Genomic DNA, 17,500 nt, shown 5'->3' with positions numbered 1-17,500 from the left:
GTAATGAATAAAATGCTAAAGTTGTTGATAAACAAGCAATTATTTTAATAATTAAATATGGTCATTTTAAATTAATTATTATGATAATTTAAAATCAATTATTTCAAATATGTTTATTTTAATGTATAATTCTATGGCTGGATGTAATGAGTCACAAAAAAATACAAATAAAAATACAATTAATTTTGATGTTTTTAGCAAAATATAGTAAAAATGTATTTAGTTTGTTTTTTTTCAATTAATAAATATATTTATTTTTAGGTAAGATAAACATAATAATACAATTTATCTCTAGTCTGGATGATTTAGTTCTTGTCACCCTGTTGTCCTCCCGTCATGAAAAAAGGCTGTCCTCACTCAGGTCCGCATGGAGCTGGAGGTGGCGTGGCTTCCAGCTCCGGCTGGAAATCGGGAGATTTTCGGGAGAATATTTGTCCCGGGAGGTTTTCGGGAGAGGCGCTGAATTTCGGGAGTCTCCCGGAAAATTCGGGAGGGTTGGCAAGTATGGTTTAATGTGGATTAACGTGGGCAGAATTATTATAGTGTTCCCAATGTTCAAAGGAGAAAGCCATTGTTTACAAATTTGGTAAATAAATAACCAAAAAATTTATATTTTGTTGTTTTCTTACTGTACCGAAAATGAACCGAACCGTGACCTCTAAACCGAGGTACGTACCGAACCGAAATTTTTGTGTACCGTTACACCCGACTAAACACCATATGTTTACAAAACATTAAGACAAAATGTGAATGCTTATAGCAGGACAGATGAAACTGGTAGAAATGTGTACATATAGAAAAAAATAATTACCAGAGAAATTCAAAATTTGGCGGACATTACAGTACTTTCAAGTTGAACCCCTGACTGGTTTAAGTTAGCTAGCTAAAAAATTGCCACCAAACATTAAGATTTTATTTTTATTATTAACAGTGTTAATAAAATCATTATAAAAATATTATTTAATGAGTGATAACAGCATTATGAGCAGTTCCATGCTAACTTCCCTCACCAGCGTCCAGCTCTACGTTGTACGTCGGTATGGCGTCCAGAGACAACCGGTAACTTTCAAAGTTGGGGTCCAACAGCTCTCTGTTGGTCTTCAGGGAGTAATTTGGCGCAGCCATGGTAGGTTTCTTTAATTTAACAGTCAATATTTAAAAGTCTGATTGAAGTAAACGAGAAGAGGCAGTGTTTTCTGCCATGCACTTATGACGTGCTTTTTGTATTTCAAGCCGAGGACATCTACCAGCGGACCGGAAGTTGGGAAAAGTGGAATCGGTATGTTTTTTTTTTTTTAACTACTCAATGAATTATCATAGTTATGGCTATTTTCACTAATTATTTATTTAAAAAAAAAAATTCGATTAGTATTTAAAATATGTTTTGTTTCACTGAGCATCTTCCAATAAGACGGAACCATAATATCGCTGCGATGTTTCTGTCGATGTATTTTAGCGAAGGACCGCGCGCTTCCTCCTCCCCAGCTGATTTATCCCGACAAAGGCAAGTGTGCGAAATAAAACATTTCCTTTCCCCGCGGAGACGCATTCAAATGTTGTTATTTGTGGTTTTGTTTCCCCGCCAGACCATGAGCAAGGACTCCCAGATGAGGGCTGCGATTAACCAGAAGCTGATAGAAATGGGGGAACGGGAGCGGTAAGAGAACTGCATTTGCGATCAAAAGTTGACATATACTTTATATAACATTATGTCATGGCTGTCTTGAGTTTCCTCCAGAAGCCCTTATCTTTGTCTATTTGATGTCAGATTAAACAAAAATCGAGCTGTTTGGCCACAATACCCAGCAATATGTTTGGAGGAGAAAAGGTGAGGCCTTTAATCCCAGGAACACCAAACCTACCGTCAAGTATGGTGGTGGTAGTATTATGCTCTGGGCCTGTTTTGCTGCCAATGGAACTGCTGCTTTACAGAGAGTAAATAGGAGGATTAACTCCAAATTCTTCAAGACAAGCTAAAATCATCAGCCCGGAGGTTGGGTCTTGGGCGCAGTTGGGTGTTCCAACCGGACAATGACCCCAAACACACGTCTAAAGTGGTAAAGGAATGACTAAATCAGGCTAGAATTAAAGTTTTAGAATGGCCTTCCCAAAGTCAATCAATCAATGTTTACTTATATAGCCCTAAATCACGAGTGTCTCAAAGGGCTGCACAAGCTACAACGACGTCCTCGGCTCAGATCCCACATCGGGGCAAGGAAAAACTCAACCCAATGGGACAATGAGGAACCTTGGAGGGGACCCCTGGGCGACCGGTGCAATGGACGTCGAGTGGATCTAACATAATAGTGTGAGAGTCCAGTCCATAGTGGATCTAACATAACAATGTGAGAGTCCAGTCCATAGTGGATCTAACATAATAGTGAGAGTCCAGTCCATAGTGGATCTAACATAATAGTGAGATTCCAGTCCATAGTGGATTTAGTTAATAGTGTGAGAGTCCAGTCCATAGTGGATCTAACATAATAGTGTGAGTCCAGTCCATAGTGGATCTAACATAATAGTGTGAGTCCAGTCCATAGTGGATCTAACATAATAGTGTGAGAGTCCAGTCCATAGTGGATCTAACATAATAGTGAGAGTCCAGTCCATAGTAGAGCTAACATAATAGTGTGAGTGTCCAGTCCATAGTGGATCTAACATAATAGTGAGAGTCCAGTCCATAGTGGATCTAACATAATAGTGTGAGAGTCCAGTCCATAGTGGATCTAACATAATAGTGAGAGAGTCCAGTCCATAGTGGATCTAACAATAGCGAGAGTCCAGTCCATAGTGGATCTAACATAATAGTGAGAGAGTCCAGTCCATAGTGGATCTAACATAATAGTGTGAGAGTCCAGTCCATAGTGGATCTAACATAATAGTGAGAGTCCAGTCCATAGTGGATGTAACATAATAGTGAGAGTCCAGTCCATAGTGGATCTAACATAATAGTGAGAGTCCAGTCCATAGTGGATCTAACATAATAGTGAGAGTCCAGTCCATAGTGGATCTAACATAATAGTGAGAGTCCAGTCCATAGTGGATCTAACATAATAGTGAGAGTCCAGTCCATAGTGGATCTAACATAATAGTAAGAGTCCAGTCCATAGTGGGGCCAGCAGGAGACCATCCCGAGCGGAGACAGGTCAGCAGCGCAGAGACGTCCCCAACCGATGCACAGACGAGCGGTCCACCCCGGGTCCCGACTTCGGACAGCCAACGCTTCATCCATGGCCACCGAATCTGTGCGCCCCCCTCCCCATCCACGAAGGAGAGGGGGGCAGAGCAGAAAAGAAACGGCAGATCAACTGGTCTAAAAGGGGGGTCTATTTAAAGGCTAGGGTATACAAATGAGTTTTAAGATGAGACTTAAATGCTTCTACTTAGTCCTGACTTAAACATGTGGACAATGCTGAAGAAAAAAGTCCATGTCAGAAAAGCAACACATTTAGCTGAACTTCACCAATTTTGTCAAGAGGCGTGGTCAAAAATGCCACCAGAAGCTTGCCAGAAGCTTTCTGCTCCGCCGCTCCCAGTCTGTGGAACGCTCTCCCTGACCACCTGAGGGCACCACAGACTGTTGATGCTTTTAAAAAAGGCTTAAAAACCCTTCTTTTAAAAAAAAAAAAAGCCTTTTTTTTTTAGATGTATGCATACTAGTTTTAGCTATTTGGCTGTTCTAGTTTTTATTTTTTTAAATTTTGTATTATCTTTTTATTTTTTATTTTATTTATTTTTATACACTGTAGCACTTTGAGGTTGTTTACTCAATGTAAAGTGCTTTTTACAAATAAAATCTATTATTATTATTATTATTATTATTATTATTATTGCAGGTAAACTTGCCAAGGGACATGTAAGCAAATATTAACATTGCTGTATGTATACTTTTGACCCAGCACATTTGCTCACATTTTCAGTAGACCCATAATAAATTCATAAAAGAAGCAAACTTCATGAATGTTTTTTGTGACCAACAAGTATGTGCTCCAATCACTCTATCACAAAAAAATAAGAGTTGTAGAAATGATTGGAAACTCAAGACAGCCATGACATGATGTTCCTTACAAGTGTATGTACACTATTTATCGCGACTGTATGTTGTACACTTACACAATCCTATCAATCTTGTTGGATATTTAGATTTAGGTGTTTTTCTTTTGCAAAGTACCTAATGTTGTGGCTAATGTCTTGCCTTAGGTTGAAAGAGCTACTCAGGGCAAAGTTGGTGGAGTGTGGATGGAAGGATCAACTGAAAGCTCATTGCAAAGGTACTCGTGAAAGATTGTTTGTTGACTTAACTGCACTTGTTTTGGATTTTTGACGATCATCCACAACCCTATGTGGGACAAAATAATGTATTTTTCAATAGTAAAAAACTGCTCGTAAGAAGCGGCTAACAATACAAGTCATATGCTTATTAACCAGTGGTATTGTAAGAGCTAACGCAGAGGAACTACTTTTCCTGCATGGTGACACACGACCATGCTCACGCTAGCGAATCTTCTTTCAGTTTGTCAAAGTTACTGAAAAATTTGGACAACTTTGAAATGCCGCACGCTACGTAAAAATACGGACATACTCAAGCAGTGGACACTTGCTCTCAACAAATACAACCCAATAACATCGCTAGCAAGACTCAGAAAGCGGTTTGTTTGCTCAGCATTTTTTATCGGAGGAGTGGAGATTATGTTGAATTTAGCAGGTCAAGGAGGAGATAAGTCTCATGCTGAAAGATACAACCATCCCAGTGAGTACAAACAATTAAACTAGGTGTGTGACGTCACAGGTGACACACGATAACTCAGTTTTTGGCACGTTTTTGGCCGCATTGTTTTTTTGAGGGCTTCATATTGTCTGCATTGTTTTTTAGAGGGCTTCATATTGTCTGCATTGTTTTTTAGAGGGCTTCATATTGTCTGCATTGTTTTTTAGAGGGCTTCATATTGTCTGCATTGTTTTTTAGAGGGCTTCATATTGTCTGCATTGTTTTTTTAGAGGGCTTCATATTGTTTGCATTGTTTTTTAAAGGGCTTCATATTGTCTGCATTGTTTTTTAGAGGGCTTCATATTGTCTGCATTGTTTTTTAGAGGGCTTCATATTGTCTGCATTATTTTTTAAAGAGCTTCATTTTGTCTGAATTATTTTCTAAAGGGCTTCATATTGTCTGCATTATTTTTTTAGAGGGCTTCATATTGTCTGCATTGTTTTTTTAGAGGGCTTCATATTATCCGCGTTCTTTTTTTAGAGGGCTTCATATTGTCTGCATTGTTTTTTTAGAGGGCTTCATATTGTCCGTATTGTTTTTTAGAGGGCTTCATATTGTCTATTGTTTTTTAGAGGGCTTTATATTGTCTGCATTGTTTTTTTAGAGGGCTTCATATTGTCCGCATTGTTTTTTAGAGGGCTTCATATTGTCTGCATTGTTTTTTTAGAGGGCTTCATATTGTCTGCATTGTTTTTTTAGAGGGCTTCATATTATCCGCGTTCTTTTTTTACAGGGCTTCACATTGTCTGCATTGTTTTTTTTAGAGGGCTTCATATTGTCTGTATTGTTTTTTAGAGGGCTTCATATTGTCTGCGTTCTTTTTTTAGAGGGCTTCATATTGTGTGCATTGTTTTTTAGAGGGCTTCATATTGTCTGCATTGTTTTTTAGAGGGCTTCATATTGTCTGCATTGTTTTTTTAGAGGGCTTCATATTGTCTGCATTGTTTTTTAGAGGGCTTCATATTGTCTGCAATGTTTTTAAAGGGCTTCATATTGTCTGCATTGTTTTTTTAGAAACCTTCATATTGTCTGCATTGTTTTTTAGAGGGCTTCATATTGTCTGCAATGTTTTTTAAAGGGCTTCATATTGTCTGCATTGTTTTTTTAGAGGGCTTCATATTGTCTGCATTGTTTTTTAGAGGGCTTCATATTGTCCGCATTCTTTTTTTAGAGGGCTTCATATTGTCCGTGTTCTTTTTTTAGAGGGCTTCCTATTGGCTTCATATTGTGTGCATTGTTTTTTAGAGGGCTTCATATTGTCTGCATTGTTTTTTAGAGGGCTTCATATTGTCTGCATTGTTTTTTTTTAGAAACCTTCATATTGTCTGCATTGTTAGCCACCTCTTGCTAGCAGTTGCTTACTATTTACAATGCACAGAAAAGAGAACAACATGTGTGTTCTTGTCACACACAAGGATTGTGTATGATGGGCTGCACTGGGGGAAACAAGTGCAGCTTTCTTTGGACCCTTGTAGAAGCTTAAGATTTACTTTACACACGTATTTACTCTTAGGACCCAAAAAGGACCCGCTCATAAGAGTGTCATGAGTCAGCAATAAACTAATATATTATTTTGCTCCCAAGGCTTGAAATCTTTGAGCATATCTATTTATTGATATAAAGTTGGATTATTATTTTTTATGTTTTATGACCTTTGTCAAAAATTGAATGTTTTTATAATGGAAAAATGCAAACAATACAATATTTCTGAGAATAAGTTGCATGTTGGAATATTTGAGGTCGGGTTATTATTATTGTGGTGGTCTTGCGCCTCCGGGTTCTTCAGACCACCAAGGACGGACATGACAGCCTCGTTCATCGTTGTGAACAATTATTTGGTTTTTAGTAAATGTTCTTTGGGTTGCTTTTCAGCCATAAGTTCTTGTCTCCGTCTCGCTCTCGCTCGTCTTCGCTCTCCACCATCAACGACTCCCCCCTCTCCTTCCCGGCTGCTGCCTTTAACGGAGCGACAGGTGATCAGACAAACACTCCCAGGTGGGTCATCTACGCACCTGTCGCTGATCTCGAAGCCGGTCCTGGCACACCCCGCTTCGCTGCAGGTCCGCAGGCCACGCCCCCCCCACCCCACAATTACCCGACATCAGTTGCATTGCATTTTAGCCGTTTTAATGGCAGTTTAACTCATTTATTCTCATCGTTGCTCTGAGAAGTATGCTCATGGTTTTTATGGCGCCATCTCGTGGTAAAAAGGAGCAATTACACCAAAATAATATATTTGTTTACATTTTTAATAGGCAAGAATGAGATCCATCCGGTTTTCATTTAAAAAGCATAGTAATATACCAGGATTACAGTCGGGTACAAATGAGCAGTTATAATGCGAGTCAATGGGGGCCAAAAGAGAACGTGTGTATACTCTATGTTTATGTCCTATTATAACAACGTTGCAATAAAAAACACAATGCCATTTTATAAAAACAAAAAGTCTCCGGCAAAATATCCGACCGCTAACTTTCAAACTGAACAATCATATCACATAAGGAACACCCGGCCGTTTTGGGCCCTAAGGTTAAACACTCTGTCGTCTCTTTCCAGACGTGATCCGAGAAAAGGGCCTGGAGCATGTCACCGTGGAGGACCTGGTCACGGAAATCACACCCAAAGGACGAGGTGACCACAAATGTCCACACACACACACAAACACAAACCCACACACGTAGGGCTGGGCGGTATACTGGTATTACGAGTTACACCGGTATATTTTAGAAAGAGATATGTATTTGAGACAATACTGCAATACCGAGTAAAATGTCCTATGTGCTATAATAATGTTTATTGTGTGTATGTCCTGTAATAATGTTTATTGTGTGTATGTCCTATAATCATGTTTATTGTGTGTATGTCTTATAATCACGTTTATTGTGTGTATGTCCTATAATCACGTTTATTGTGTGTATGTCCTATAATCACGTTTATTGTGTGTATGTCCTATAATCATGTTTATTGTGTGTATGTCCTATAATCATGTTTATTGTGTGTATGTCCTATAATCATGTTTATTGTGTGTATGTCTTATAATCATGTTTATTGTGTGTATGTCCTATAATCACGTTTATTGTGTTTATGTCCTATAAGAATGTTTATTGTGTGTATGTCCTATAATCATGTTTATTGTGTGTACCGGTATGTCCTATAATGTTTATTGTGTGTATGTCCTATAATCATGTTTATTGTGTGTATGTCCTATAATCACGTTTATTGTGTGTATATCCTATAATCACGTTTATTGTGTGTATGTCCTATAATCACGTTTATTGTGTGTATGTCCTATAATCATGTTTATTGTGTGTATGTCTTATAATCATGTTTATTGTGTGTATGTCCTATAATAATGTTATTGTGTGTATGTCCTATAATCATGTTTATTGTGTGTATGTCTTATAATCATGTTTATTGTGTGTATGTCCTATAATAATGTTATTGTGTGTATGTCCTATAATCATGTTTATTGTGTGTATGTATTTTGGATCCCCATCAGTCCTGAAAATCTAAAATCAACGCATGGTGGAGATATTTAGTTATGTCAGCAAATGTATGGGTTAGTTTATGGGTCAAACTGCAAAAGCCAAAAGCAGTGAAGTTGTCACGTTGTGTAAATGGTAAATAAAAAGAGAATACAACGAATCCTTTTCAACTTATATTCAATTGAATAGACTGCAAAAACAAGATATTTCATGTTCACACTGAGAAACTTTGTTATTTTTTGCAAATCGTGAACATTGAATTTAATGACAGCAAAACATTGCAAAAAAGTAGTCAGAGTGGCATTTTTACCAGTGTGTTACATGGCCTTTCCTTTTAACAACACTCAGTAAAGGTTTGGGAACTGAGGAGACACATTTTTGAAGTGGAATTCCTTCCCATTCTTGCTTGATGTACAGCTTAAGTTGTTCAACAGTCTCCCTTCTCATATTTTAGCCTTCATATTTTCAATGGGAGACAGGTCTGGACTACAGGCAGGCCAGTCTAGTACCCGCACTCTTTTACTATGAAGCCACGTTGATGTAACACGTGGCTTGGCATTGTCTTGCTGAAATAAGCAGGGGCGTCCATGATAACGTTGCTTGGATGGCAACATACGTTGCTCCAGAACCTGTATGTACCTTTCAGCATTAATGGCGCCTTCACAGATGTGTAAGTTACCCATGCCTTGGCCACTAACACACCCCCATACCATCACAGATGCTGCCTTTTATACTTTTGAACCATCCGGATGGTTCTTTTCACCTTTGTTCCGGAGGACACAACGTCCACAGTTTCCAAAAACAATTTGAAATGTGGACTCGTCAGACCACAGAACACTTTTCCACTTTGCATCAGTCCATCTTAGATGAGCTCGGGGCCAGCAAAGCCGGTGGCTATTCTGGGTGTTGTTGATAAATGGCTTTGGCTTTGCTTAGTAGAGTTTTAACGTGCACTTACAGATGTAGCGACCAACTGTAGTTACTGACAGTGGTTTTCTGAAGTGTTCCTAAGCCCATGTGGTGATACCCTTTACACACTGATGTCGGTTTTTGATGCAGTGTCGCCTTAGGGATCCAAGGTGCGTAATATCATGGCTTACGTGCAGTGATTTCTCCAGATTCTCTGAACCTTTTGATGATATTACGGAGCGTAGATGGTGAAATCCCTCAATTCCTTGTTGAGAAATGTTGTTCTTAAACAATTTGCTCAGGCATTAGTTGACAAAGTGGTTACCCTCGTCCCGTCCTTGTTTGTGAATGACTGAGCATTTCATGGAAGCTGCTTTTATACCCAATCATGGCACCCACCTGTTCCTAATTAGCCTGTTCACCTGTGGGATGTTCCAAATAAGTCTTTAATGAGAGCATTCCTCAACTTTCTCACTCTTTTTTGCCACTTGTGCCAGCTTTTTTGAAACACGTTGCAGGCCTCAAATTCCAAATGAGCTAATATTTGCAAAAAAGAACAAAGTTTCTCAGAGTGAACATGAAATATCTTGTCTTTGCAGTCTATTCAATTGAATATAAGTTGAAAAGGATTTGTTGTGTTCTCTTTTTATTTACCATTTACACAATGTGACAATTTCACTGCTTTTTGGGGTAAGAAGAAGCTTTTTATTAATTCTCCACATTCAAGACTGATTTGTGTCTAACAATGTGCGTCTTTCTGCAGCGCTGGTTCCCGACAGCGTGAAGAAAGAGCTCCTGCAGAGAATCCGAGCGTTCCTGGCTCAACATGCCGCCTTGTGAACATCGCCACCGCTGTCCAGACTTTTTTTTTTTCGTTTTTATGCCCCTCCCCCGCCCCTATAGATAGATCCGTAAGTAAAACCTCGACTGATGTTCACTCTCACCGCGACACAAGTGTTTTTAATATTTGTACGGCTTGATTCTGGTGTGTCAATGCAGCAGTTTTCTTTCTTTTGGACAAAAACAAATAAAAGTCGGGCCTATTTTGGTAAGCGGGAGGCTGTCATCCTTGGCCGCGGCGGCGACGCGTGACGCGCTCTCGTGACATGTCAGCGGTCGTGGCGAGGGCTGTCGTGGAAGACAATGACAAAAATGCTGCTCGGAGAGACGTGAGGTGACATTAAATATTCGCAAACAACAGAAGGTGGAATGTCGCTCGACGTTGCATTGTGGGAAAATTCTTGTCAGTGGCGCGCTCCCTCAGGGATGATGGAAAAAACAAAGCCGTGAGACACGCTTGCTTTCCTCCAGAGGCTTTGTCTTTAGACGGTTCAAGGAGTAGAGGTTTTTATTAGAAAATAAAACATTTTAATTTGTTCTGCCTTAACCCTTGAGCACATTATGTGATATCATTCTTGAGTTTCAAGGGTTGACGTCTGATTTTTAAATTATTTTTTTTACATAATGGCATCGTCTTTTTGATTGCAACCTTGTGAGTATAGGATATAAACATAAAGTATACACACTTTCTCCTCTCTAAACCTGATGTGTTACGATACTTTTGACATGAAAACCAAATTAATTTAATTCCTGCCGATCGAAAAATATATATTTTTTTGGTTGTAATTGTTCCTCTTAAAAAAATGAGGCCCCAAAAATCATGAGCATAATTCTCAGAGCTTTGATAAGCGTAAATGAGTCAAACTGCCATTAGACTGCTGGAATGCAGTGAAAATGATCTTGGGTAATATATATACAATATAGATTATATATATAATATATATATGTATTTATTATATATATAATATATATATATGTATTTATTATACTTGTCCAGGGTGTACCCCGCCTTCCGCCCGAATGCAGCTGATATATTTATATATATATATATATGTGTATATATATATATATATATATGTGTATGTATGTATGTGTGTATATATAAACATGGCTGATTTATGCCTGCTTTCACTCTCATGCTAGCTCAGTAGGAAATGAAAATATATTTTTGCTCTTCTGTATGAAAATGACATTATGGAACTATTCAAGGCTGTAATTACCCAACCTCAAATATTCCACTCTTCAACATATTTTCCTTCGAAATATTGCATATTTTGCATTTTCCCCTAATAAAAACATATCAATCGATAGATCTGCAGATGTTAAAATATTTCTAGCGTTGAAAGTCAAAAAAAAATTATTTATTGTGGACTTAGGTCACTTTTATAAGCAGGTCCCATTTGTGTGTAGTCAATGTTCCGGTTGCACAAGGGTTATGGCAGCTTGTTTCTCCCCCTCACCACCAGAGGGTGCTGGTGGATCATCCTGCTGCTCCTTTGTTGTTTACGCACAAAACACTGCAATAATCACACTGGGACATTTACTAAATCGATTCTTATTTATTATGATTCTGAATCGATACAAAATATTCAAGAATCATTTTTTAAATATATTTTTACTGGCTGATGACAGGATATTGAGCTTTTGAATTAAATTGGAATAAAACAATGGGGGGGCGGGAACAAAAAATAGTTTTGCAACAATAAAATATTTTCGAACAAAAATAAATGTTTTGAACCAAAAACAAATGTTTTGGGTGACATTCAACTTGAACTTAATGTTCCAAGTCTTTATGTTGACTTATTTACCATAGGGCCTTGACGTGGGACGACTTCCACCCTTAAAACCTTTGCAGGTGGTCGTTACTGACCAATTAGCAGGCTTCCAACGTGTTGTCCAGAGGAGGCACCGCCCACAAGCTTGAGGTTGAGTCGGAACAAACAAAAAATGGTTTGCAAACAAACAAAGATTTGTAACCAAAAAAAAATTTGCACCTAAAAATGTCTGTAATAAAAAGATTTGTAACCAAACAAAGAATACAACTAAAAAACCTTTGCAACCAAAACAGATTTGAAACAAAAAGATTTGTGATTAAAAAAAATGTTTTTGGGAAAAAAGATCAATTTGAAACAGAAAACCATTTGCAATATTAAAAAAAAAAAACATTTCAACCAAAGCAAATATTTGCAAATAAAAAAATATTAGTAACAAAAATATTTGCAACCAAAAAAAAACTAAAAAAAACATTTGCAACCAAAAAATGTTTGTGACAAAAAGATTTTTAACTAAAAAAAAGAATAACGCTAAAAAAACAAAAAAACATTTGCAACCAAAACAAATGTGTAACAAAAACAAGATTTGTAATAAAAAAATAATTCCAAAAAAGATTTTCAACAAAAAAGATTTAAAACAAAAATCGATATGCAATGTAAAAAAAAACCTGATTTGTAACCCCCCAAAAAAACAATGAAACCAAAATATTTGCAACCCAAAAAGATTTGTAATATAAATAAAAATTAATATTTACAACAAAAAACGTTTTGCAATAAAAAAAAAATGTTTGTAACAAAAAAATTTTGCAACCAAAAAAGATTTATAATAAAAAACATTTTTAAATAAATATTTGTAACAAAAATCGATTTGCAATAAAAATAAAAATAAACATTTGAACCAAAGCAAATATTTGTAACCTAAAAAAAAACATTTGCAAAGAATATTTTGCAACCAAAAAATGATTGGCAATATAAAAAACAGATTTGCAACCAAACAAAAACAATGAAACCAAAATATTTGCAACCCAATAAGATTTATAATAATAATTTAAAAAAAAATTATGTATATATATATATATTTGCAACAAAAAACGTTTTGCAATAAAAAAAAAAAGCAAAACACACACACACATTTGAACCAAAGCAAATATTTGCAACCAAAAAATGGTTGTAACCAAACAAATAATTAAACAAAAAAAGATTTGCAACAAAAAAGATTTCTAATAAAAAAAAAACATTTTTAAATAAATATTTGTAACAAAAACGTTTTGCAATGAAACAACATTCGAACCAAAGCAAATATTTGCAACCCCAAAAAAACGATTTGCAACAAAAAAGATTCGTAACCAAAAAAATAATGAATCTAAAAAAATATTTAGAACCAAAAAAGATTTATAACAAAAAACATTTTTGAAGAAATATTTGTAACAAAAATTGATTTGCAATATAAAAAAAAACATTTGAACCAAAGCAAATATTTGTAACCTAAAAAAATTTTTTGGCTAAATATTTTGCAAGCAAAAAAAATTTCCATCCTAAAAATAAATGTTTTTATTGTTTGCATGTGTATATATATATATATATATATATATATATATATATATATATATATATATATATATATATATATATATATATATATATATATATATATATATATATATATATATATATGTTGTAAATCCAGTTTTTGTTGTTTGCGTGTAATTAAAGAAGTATGTGGCCCAAGCTGTGTTTCTTCCTCAAAGCTGCAACCTTTCATTATGCTCTTTCTGAGAAAGCACAGGACAAATGCACATTTGGCTATAAATAGCCTCACAATGCGTGGCGGTTCAAGTTTTGCCGAGTACTCCCCCGAGTGGTCTGAGCAGACCCTGCCCACTTTCCAGGTGAGCGCCGCTCTATAAAGAGCAGGTCCACTCCTCGCCTTTCAGCAAGTCTCTTGTTTTCCTTTGACCGAGTCGGAGAAGCGCGAGGATGCGGGCGATGCTTCCGCCGGCGGCTCTGCTCCTCACCCTCTGCTGCTGCACCTGTGAGTACACCTGTCGCCACCTTTCTGACCACACCCCGATCCAGTCTCACTGTGACACGGTGTCGTGCAGATGCCCAGCGCCTCAGCTACGTGTCTCCGCATATCGGAAGCTTCGCCGGAGCCACGCGTCTCACCCTCACGGGCGATGGTGAGTCCACAACCCGGAAGGTGCCGACACCGGGGGTGTTGTGACCGCGGCTCCTTTTTTTTAAGGTTTCGCCCAAGAGGGACAGTTCCGGCTGAATCCCAAGGACGACACGTTCGGCAACCGCGTGATGCTGGTGTCGGACACTCTGTCCGTGCCCTGCGATGTGGAGAGAGACTCCACGCACGGCACCCAGATCTTGTGCTACACCAGGTACGACCCACGTCATACCAACACACTAGGTCCGTCCAAAATTTGAGAGATTAACATTTCTGTAGAACTCCCGATTTACACAACTGAGGCGTTCCTCAAGGCACCTCTTTAAGTCCCCTCCTCATTTTGTAATGTGATTTATGTGCTTATTTACTTCAGATGCATCGTCCATTGTTATACTAGTGGTGTTCCTCAAGGTTCCGTCTTAGGTCCTCTCTTTTTCTACTGTTCCGACTGAGTTCCGAGACTCACATTTTTGCAGCAACTTCCCAAGAATACTAGAGTGCTACTGTTGTATGGAGGACCTCGGACCACTGTAACTGGACTGGACTCTATTATGTTAGATCCACTATGGACTTCACTCTCACTATTATGTTAGATCCACTATGGACTGGACTCTCACAATATTATGTTAGATCCACTATGGACTGGACTCTCACACTACTATGTTAGATCCACTATGGACTGGACTCTCACTATTATGTTAGATCCACTATGGACTTGACTCTCACAATATTATGTTAGATCCACTATGGACTGGACTCACACTATTATGTTAGATCCACTATGGACTGCACTCTCACACTATTATGTTAGATCCACTATGGACTGGACTCTCACTATTATTTTAGATCCACTATGGACTGGACTCTCACACTATTATGTTAGATCCACTATGGACTTCACTCTCACTATTATGTTAGATCCACTATGGACTGGACTCTCACAATATTATGTTAGATCCACTATGGACTGGACTCTCACACTACTATGTTAGATCCACTATGGACTGGACTCTCACTATTATGTTAGATCCACTATGGACTTGACTCTCACAATATTATGTTAGATCCACTATGGACTGGACTCACACTATTATGTTAGATCCACTATGGACTGCACTCTCACACTATTATGTTAGATCCACTATGGACTGGACTCTCACTATTATTTTAGATCCACTATGGACTGGACTCTCACACTATTATGTTAGATCCACTATGGACTGGACTCACACTATTATGTTAGATCCACTATGGACTGGACTCTCACGCTATTATGTTAGATCCACTATGGACTGGACTCTCACTATTATGTTAGTTCCACTATGGACTGGACTCTCACAATATTATGTTAGATCCACTATGGACTGGACTCTCACAATATTATGTTAGATCCACTATGGACTGGACTCTCACTATTATGTTAGATCCGCTATGGACTGGACTCTCACACTATTATGTTAGATCCACTATGGACTGGACTCTCACTATTATGTTAGATCCACTATGGACTGGACTCTCACTATTATGTTAGATCCACTATAGACTGGACTCTCACACTATTATGTTAGATCCACTATGGACTGGACTCTCACACTATTATGTTAGATCTACTATGAACTGGACTCTCACTATTATGTTAGATCCACTATGGACTGGACTCTCACTATTATGTTAGATCCACTATGGACTGGACTCTCTCACTATTATGTTAGATCCACTATGGACTGGACTCTCACACTATTATGTTAGATCCACTATGGACTGGACTCTCACAATATTATGTTAGATCCACTATGGACTGGACTCTCACTATTATGTTAGATCCACTATGGACTGGACTCTCACAATATTATGTTGGATCCACTATGGACTGCACTCTCACTATTATGTTAGTTCCACTATGGACTGGACTCACACTATTATGTTATATCCAATATGGACTGGACTCTCACTATTATGTTAGATCCACTATGGACTGCACTCTCACTATTATGTTAGTTCCACTATGGACTGGACTCACTATTATGTTAGATCCACTATGGACTGGACTCTCACAATATTATGTTAGATCCACTATGGACTGGACTCTCACACTATTATGTTAGATCCACTATGGACTGGACTCTCACAATATTATGTTAGATCCACTATGGACTGGACTCTCACAATATTATGTTAGATCCACTATGGACTGGACTCTCACTATTATGCTAGATCCACTATGGACTGGACTCTCACAATTATGTTAGATCCACTATGGACTGGACTCTCACAATATTATGTTAGATCCACTATGGACTGGACTCTCACTATTATGTTAGATCCACTATGGACTGGACTCTCACAATTATGTTAGATCCACTATGGACTGGACTCTCACAATATTATGTTAGATCCACTACGGACTGGACTCTCACAATATTATGTTAGATCCACTATGGACTGGACTCTCACTATTATGTTAGATCCACTATGGACTGGACTCTCACACTATTATGTTAGATCCACTATGCACTGGACTCTCACAATATTATGTTAGATCCGCTATGGACTGGACTCACACTATTATGTTAGATCCACTATGGACTGGACTCTCACTATTATGTTAGATCCACTATGGACTGGACTCTCACACTATTATGTTAGATCCACTATGGACTGGACTCTCACAATATTATGTTAGATCCACTATGGACTGGACTCACACTATTATGTTAGATCCACTATGGACTGGACTCTCACAATATTATGTTAGATCCACTATGGACTGGACTCTCACAATATTATGCTAAATCCAGTCGACGTCCATTGCACCGGTCGCCCAGGAAGGGGGTCCCCACATCTGCGGTCCCCTCCAAGGTTTCGCAATGTCCCATTGGGTTGAGTTTTTCCTTGCCCTGATGTGTGCAGCCCTTTGAGACACTCGTGATTTAGAGCTATATAAGTAAACATTGATTGATTGAAACACACCGGATCCTCATAACTCGTGATTTAAAGGGGTTCCTCAAGACAACCCTTTAAGCCCCCCTCCTTTTTGCCTAATGTAACCCCTACTTTACGACATCCCGTTGGCAGACCCATGCCCCACGACCAGTACGTGGTCCACGTCAGCGTGGACGGGGTTCCCATTCCCGATGAAAACATTTGCAACGGCGCATACAAGCCGTACCACTGCAGCTTCTACGTGAGTCCAAGTCCAGTTCTTAGTTTTTTCGGGTGGTTTTCGGAACTTCTCACTGTAACTCCCCACAGACCAAGTGGTACAGGACGCCCACCATCCAGTCCCTGAGTCCGGTCAGCGGCCCTCCAGGTAATGTCCCCGTGCTGAAACACCACACAGTCCAGTCCGGGGCGTCCCAAATGGGGGGGTCGTGAGAGATAATAATGTATACCTTGACACATACAGATAGATAAACTTTCACCTCAGGAGGGGGGGCGTGAAAAAAAAAGTTCCCTAGAAAAATTTAACTGTGAGCAAATTCCAAACAGCCCCTTTAATGGAGTGCTTCTTAAATAGTGGGGTGGGCCCCCTTGGCGGGGGGGGCGTGA

General features: G+C 38.4%; 3 protein-coding genes across 3 annotated transcripts in view; 2 read left to right on the top strand and 1 right to left on the bottom strand.

Annotated features, from left to right (window-relative positions):
- Positions 1 to 1,250, bottom strand: part of nudcd1 (NudC domain containing 1) — a 56,507-nt gene extending 55,257 nt beyond the window's left edge. The window contains exon 1 of the mRNA XM_061931106.2: positions 1,011 to 1,250. Coding sequence (XP_061787090.1) covers positions 1,011 to 1,125 — 115 coding nt within the window. The 5' untranslated portion in view covers positions 1,126 to 1,250. The remainder of the gene's footprint in view (positions 1 to 1,010) is intronic.
- A 200-nt stretch (positions 1,251 to 1,450) lies between these two features.
- eny2 (ENY2 transcription and export complex 2 subunit) lies at positions 1,451 to 10,215 on the top strand. Its single transcript, XM_061931108.2, has 5 exons — positions 1,451 to 1,504; positions 1,587 to 1,657; positions 4,201 to 4,271; positions 7,326 to 7,400; positions 9,927 to 10,215. Exons 2-5 carry the CDS (start codon positions 1,590 to 1,592, stop codon positions 10,001 to 10,003), a joined length of 291 nt encoding a protein of 96 aa, XP_061787092.1. The 5' UTR covers positions 1,451 to 1,504; positions 1,587 to 1,589; the 3' UTR covers positions 10,004 to 10,215.
- Positions 10,216 to 13,752: 3,537 nt separating this feature from the next.
- Positions 13,753 to 17,500, top strand: part of pkhd1l1.1 (PKHD1 like 1, tandem duplicate 1) — an 81,132-nt gene continuing 77,384 nt past the window's right edge. The window contains exons 1-5 of the mRNA XM_061930839.2: positions 13,753 to 13,807; positions 13,878 to 13,955; positions 14,021 to 14,165; positions 17,027 to 17,135; positions 17,204 to 17,261. Of these exons, the coding sequence (XP_061786823.2) occupies positions 13,753 to 13,807; positions 13,878 to 13,955; positions 14,021 to 14,165; positions 17,027 to 17,135; positions 17,204 to 17,261 (445 nt within the window). The remainder of the gene's footprint in view (positions 13,808 to 13,877; positions 13,956 to 14,020; positions 14,166 to 17,026; positions 17,136 to 17,203; positions 17,262 to 17,500) is intronic.

Source organism: Nerophis lumbriciformis, linkage group LG37, assembly GCF_033978685.3.
Source record: "Nerophis lumbriciformis linkage group LG37, RoL_Nlum_v2.1, whole genome shotgun sequence".
In the NCBI taxonomy this organism is placed as follows: Eukaryota; Metazoa; Chordata; class Actinopteri; order Syngnathiformes; family Syngnathidae; genus Nerophis; species Nerophis lumbriciformis.
This window is presented reverse-complemented; position numbering and strand designations above follow the sequence as displayed.

Coding starts and splice junctions, on each gene's coding strand:
- eny2 (XM_061931108.2), top strand. CDS start 1,590: ATGAGCAAGGACTCCCAGATGAGGGCTGCGATTAACCAGAAGCTGATA. Junction 1,658..4,200: donor GAAATGGGGGAACGGGAGCG/GTAAGAGAACTG, acceptor GTCTTGCCTTAG/GTTGAAAGAGCTACTCAGGG. Junction 7,401..9,926: donor AATCACACCCAAAGGACGAG/GTGACCACAAAT, acceptor GTCTTTCTGCAG/CGCTGGTTCCCGACAGCGTG.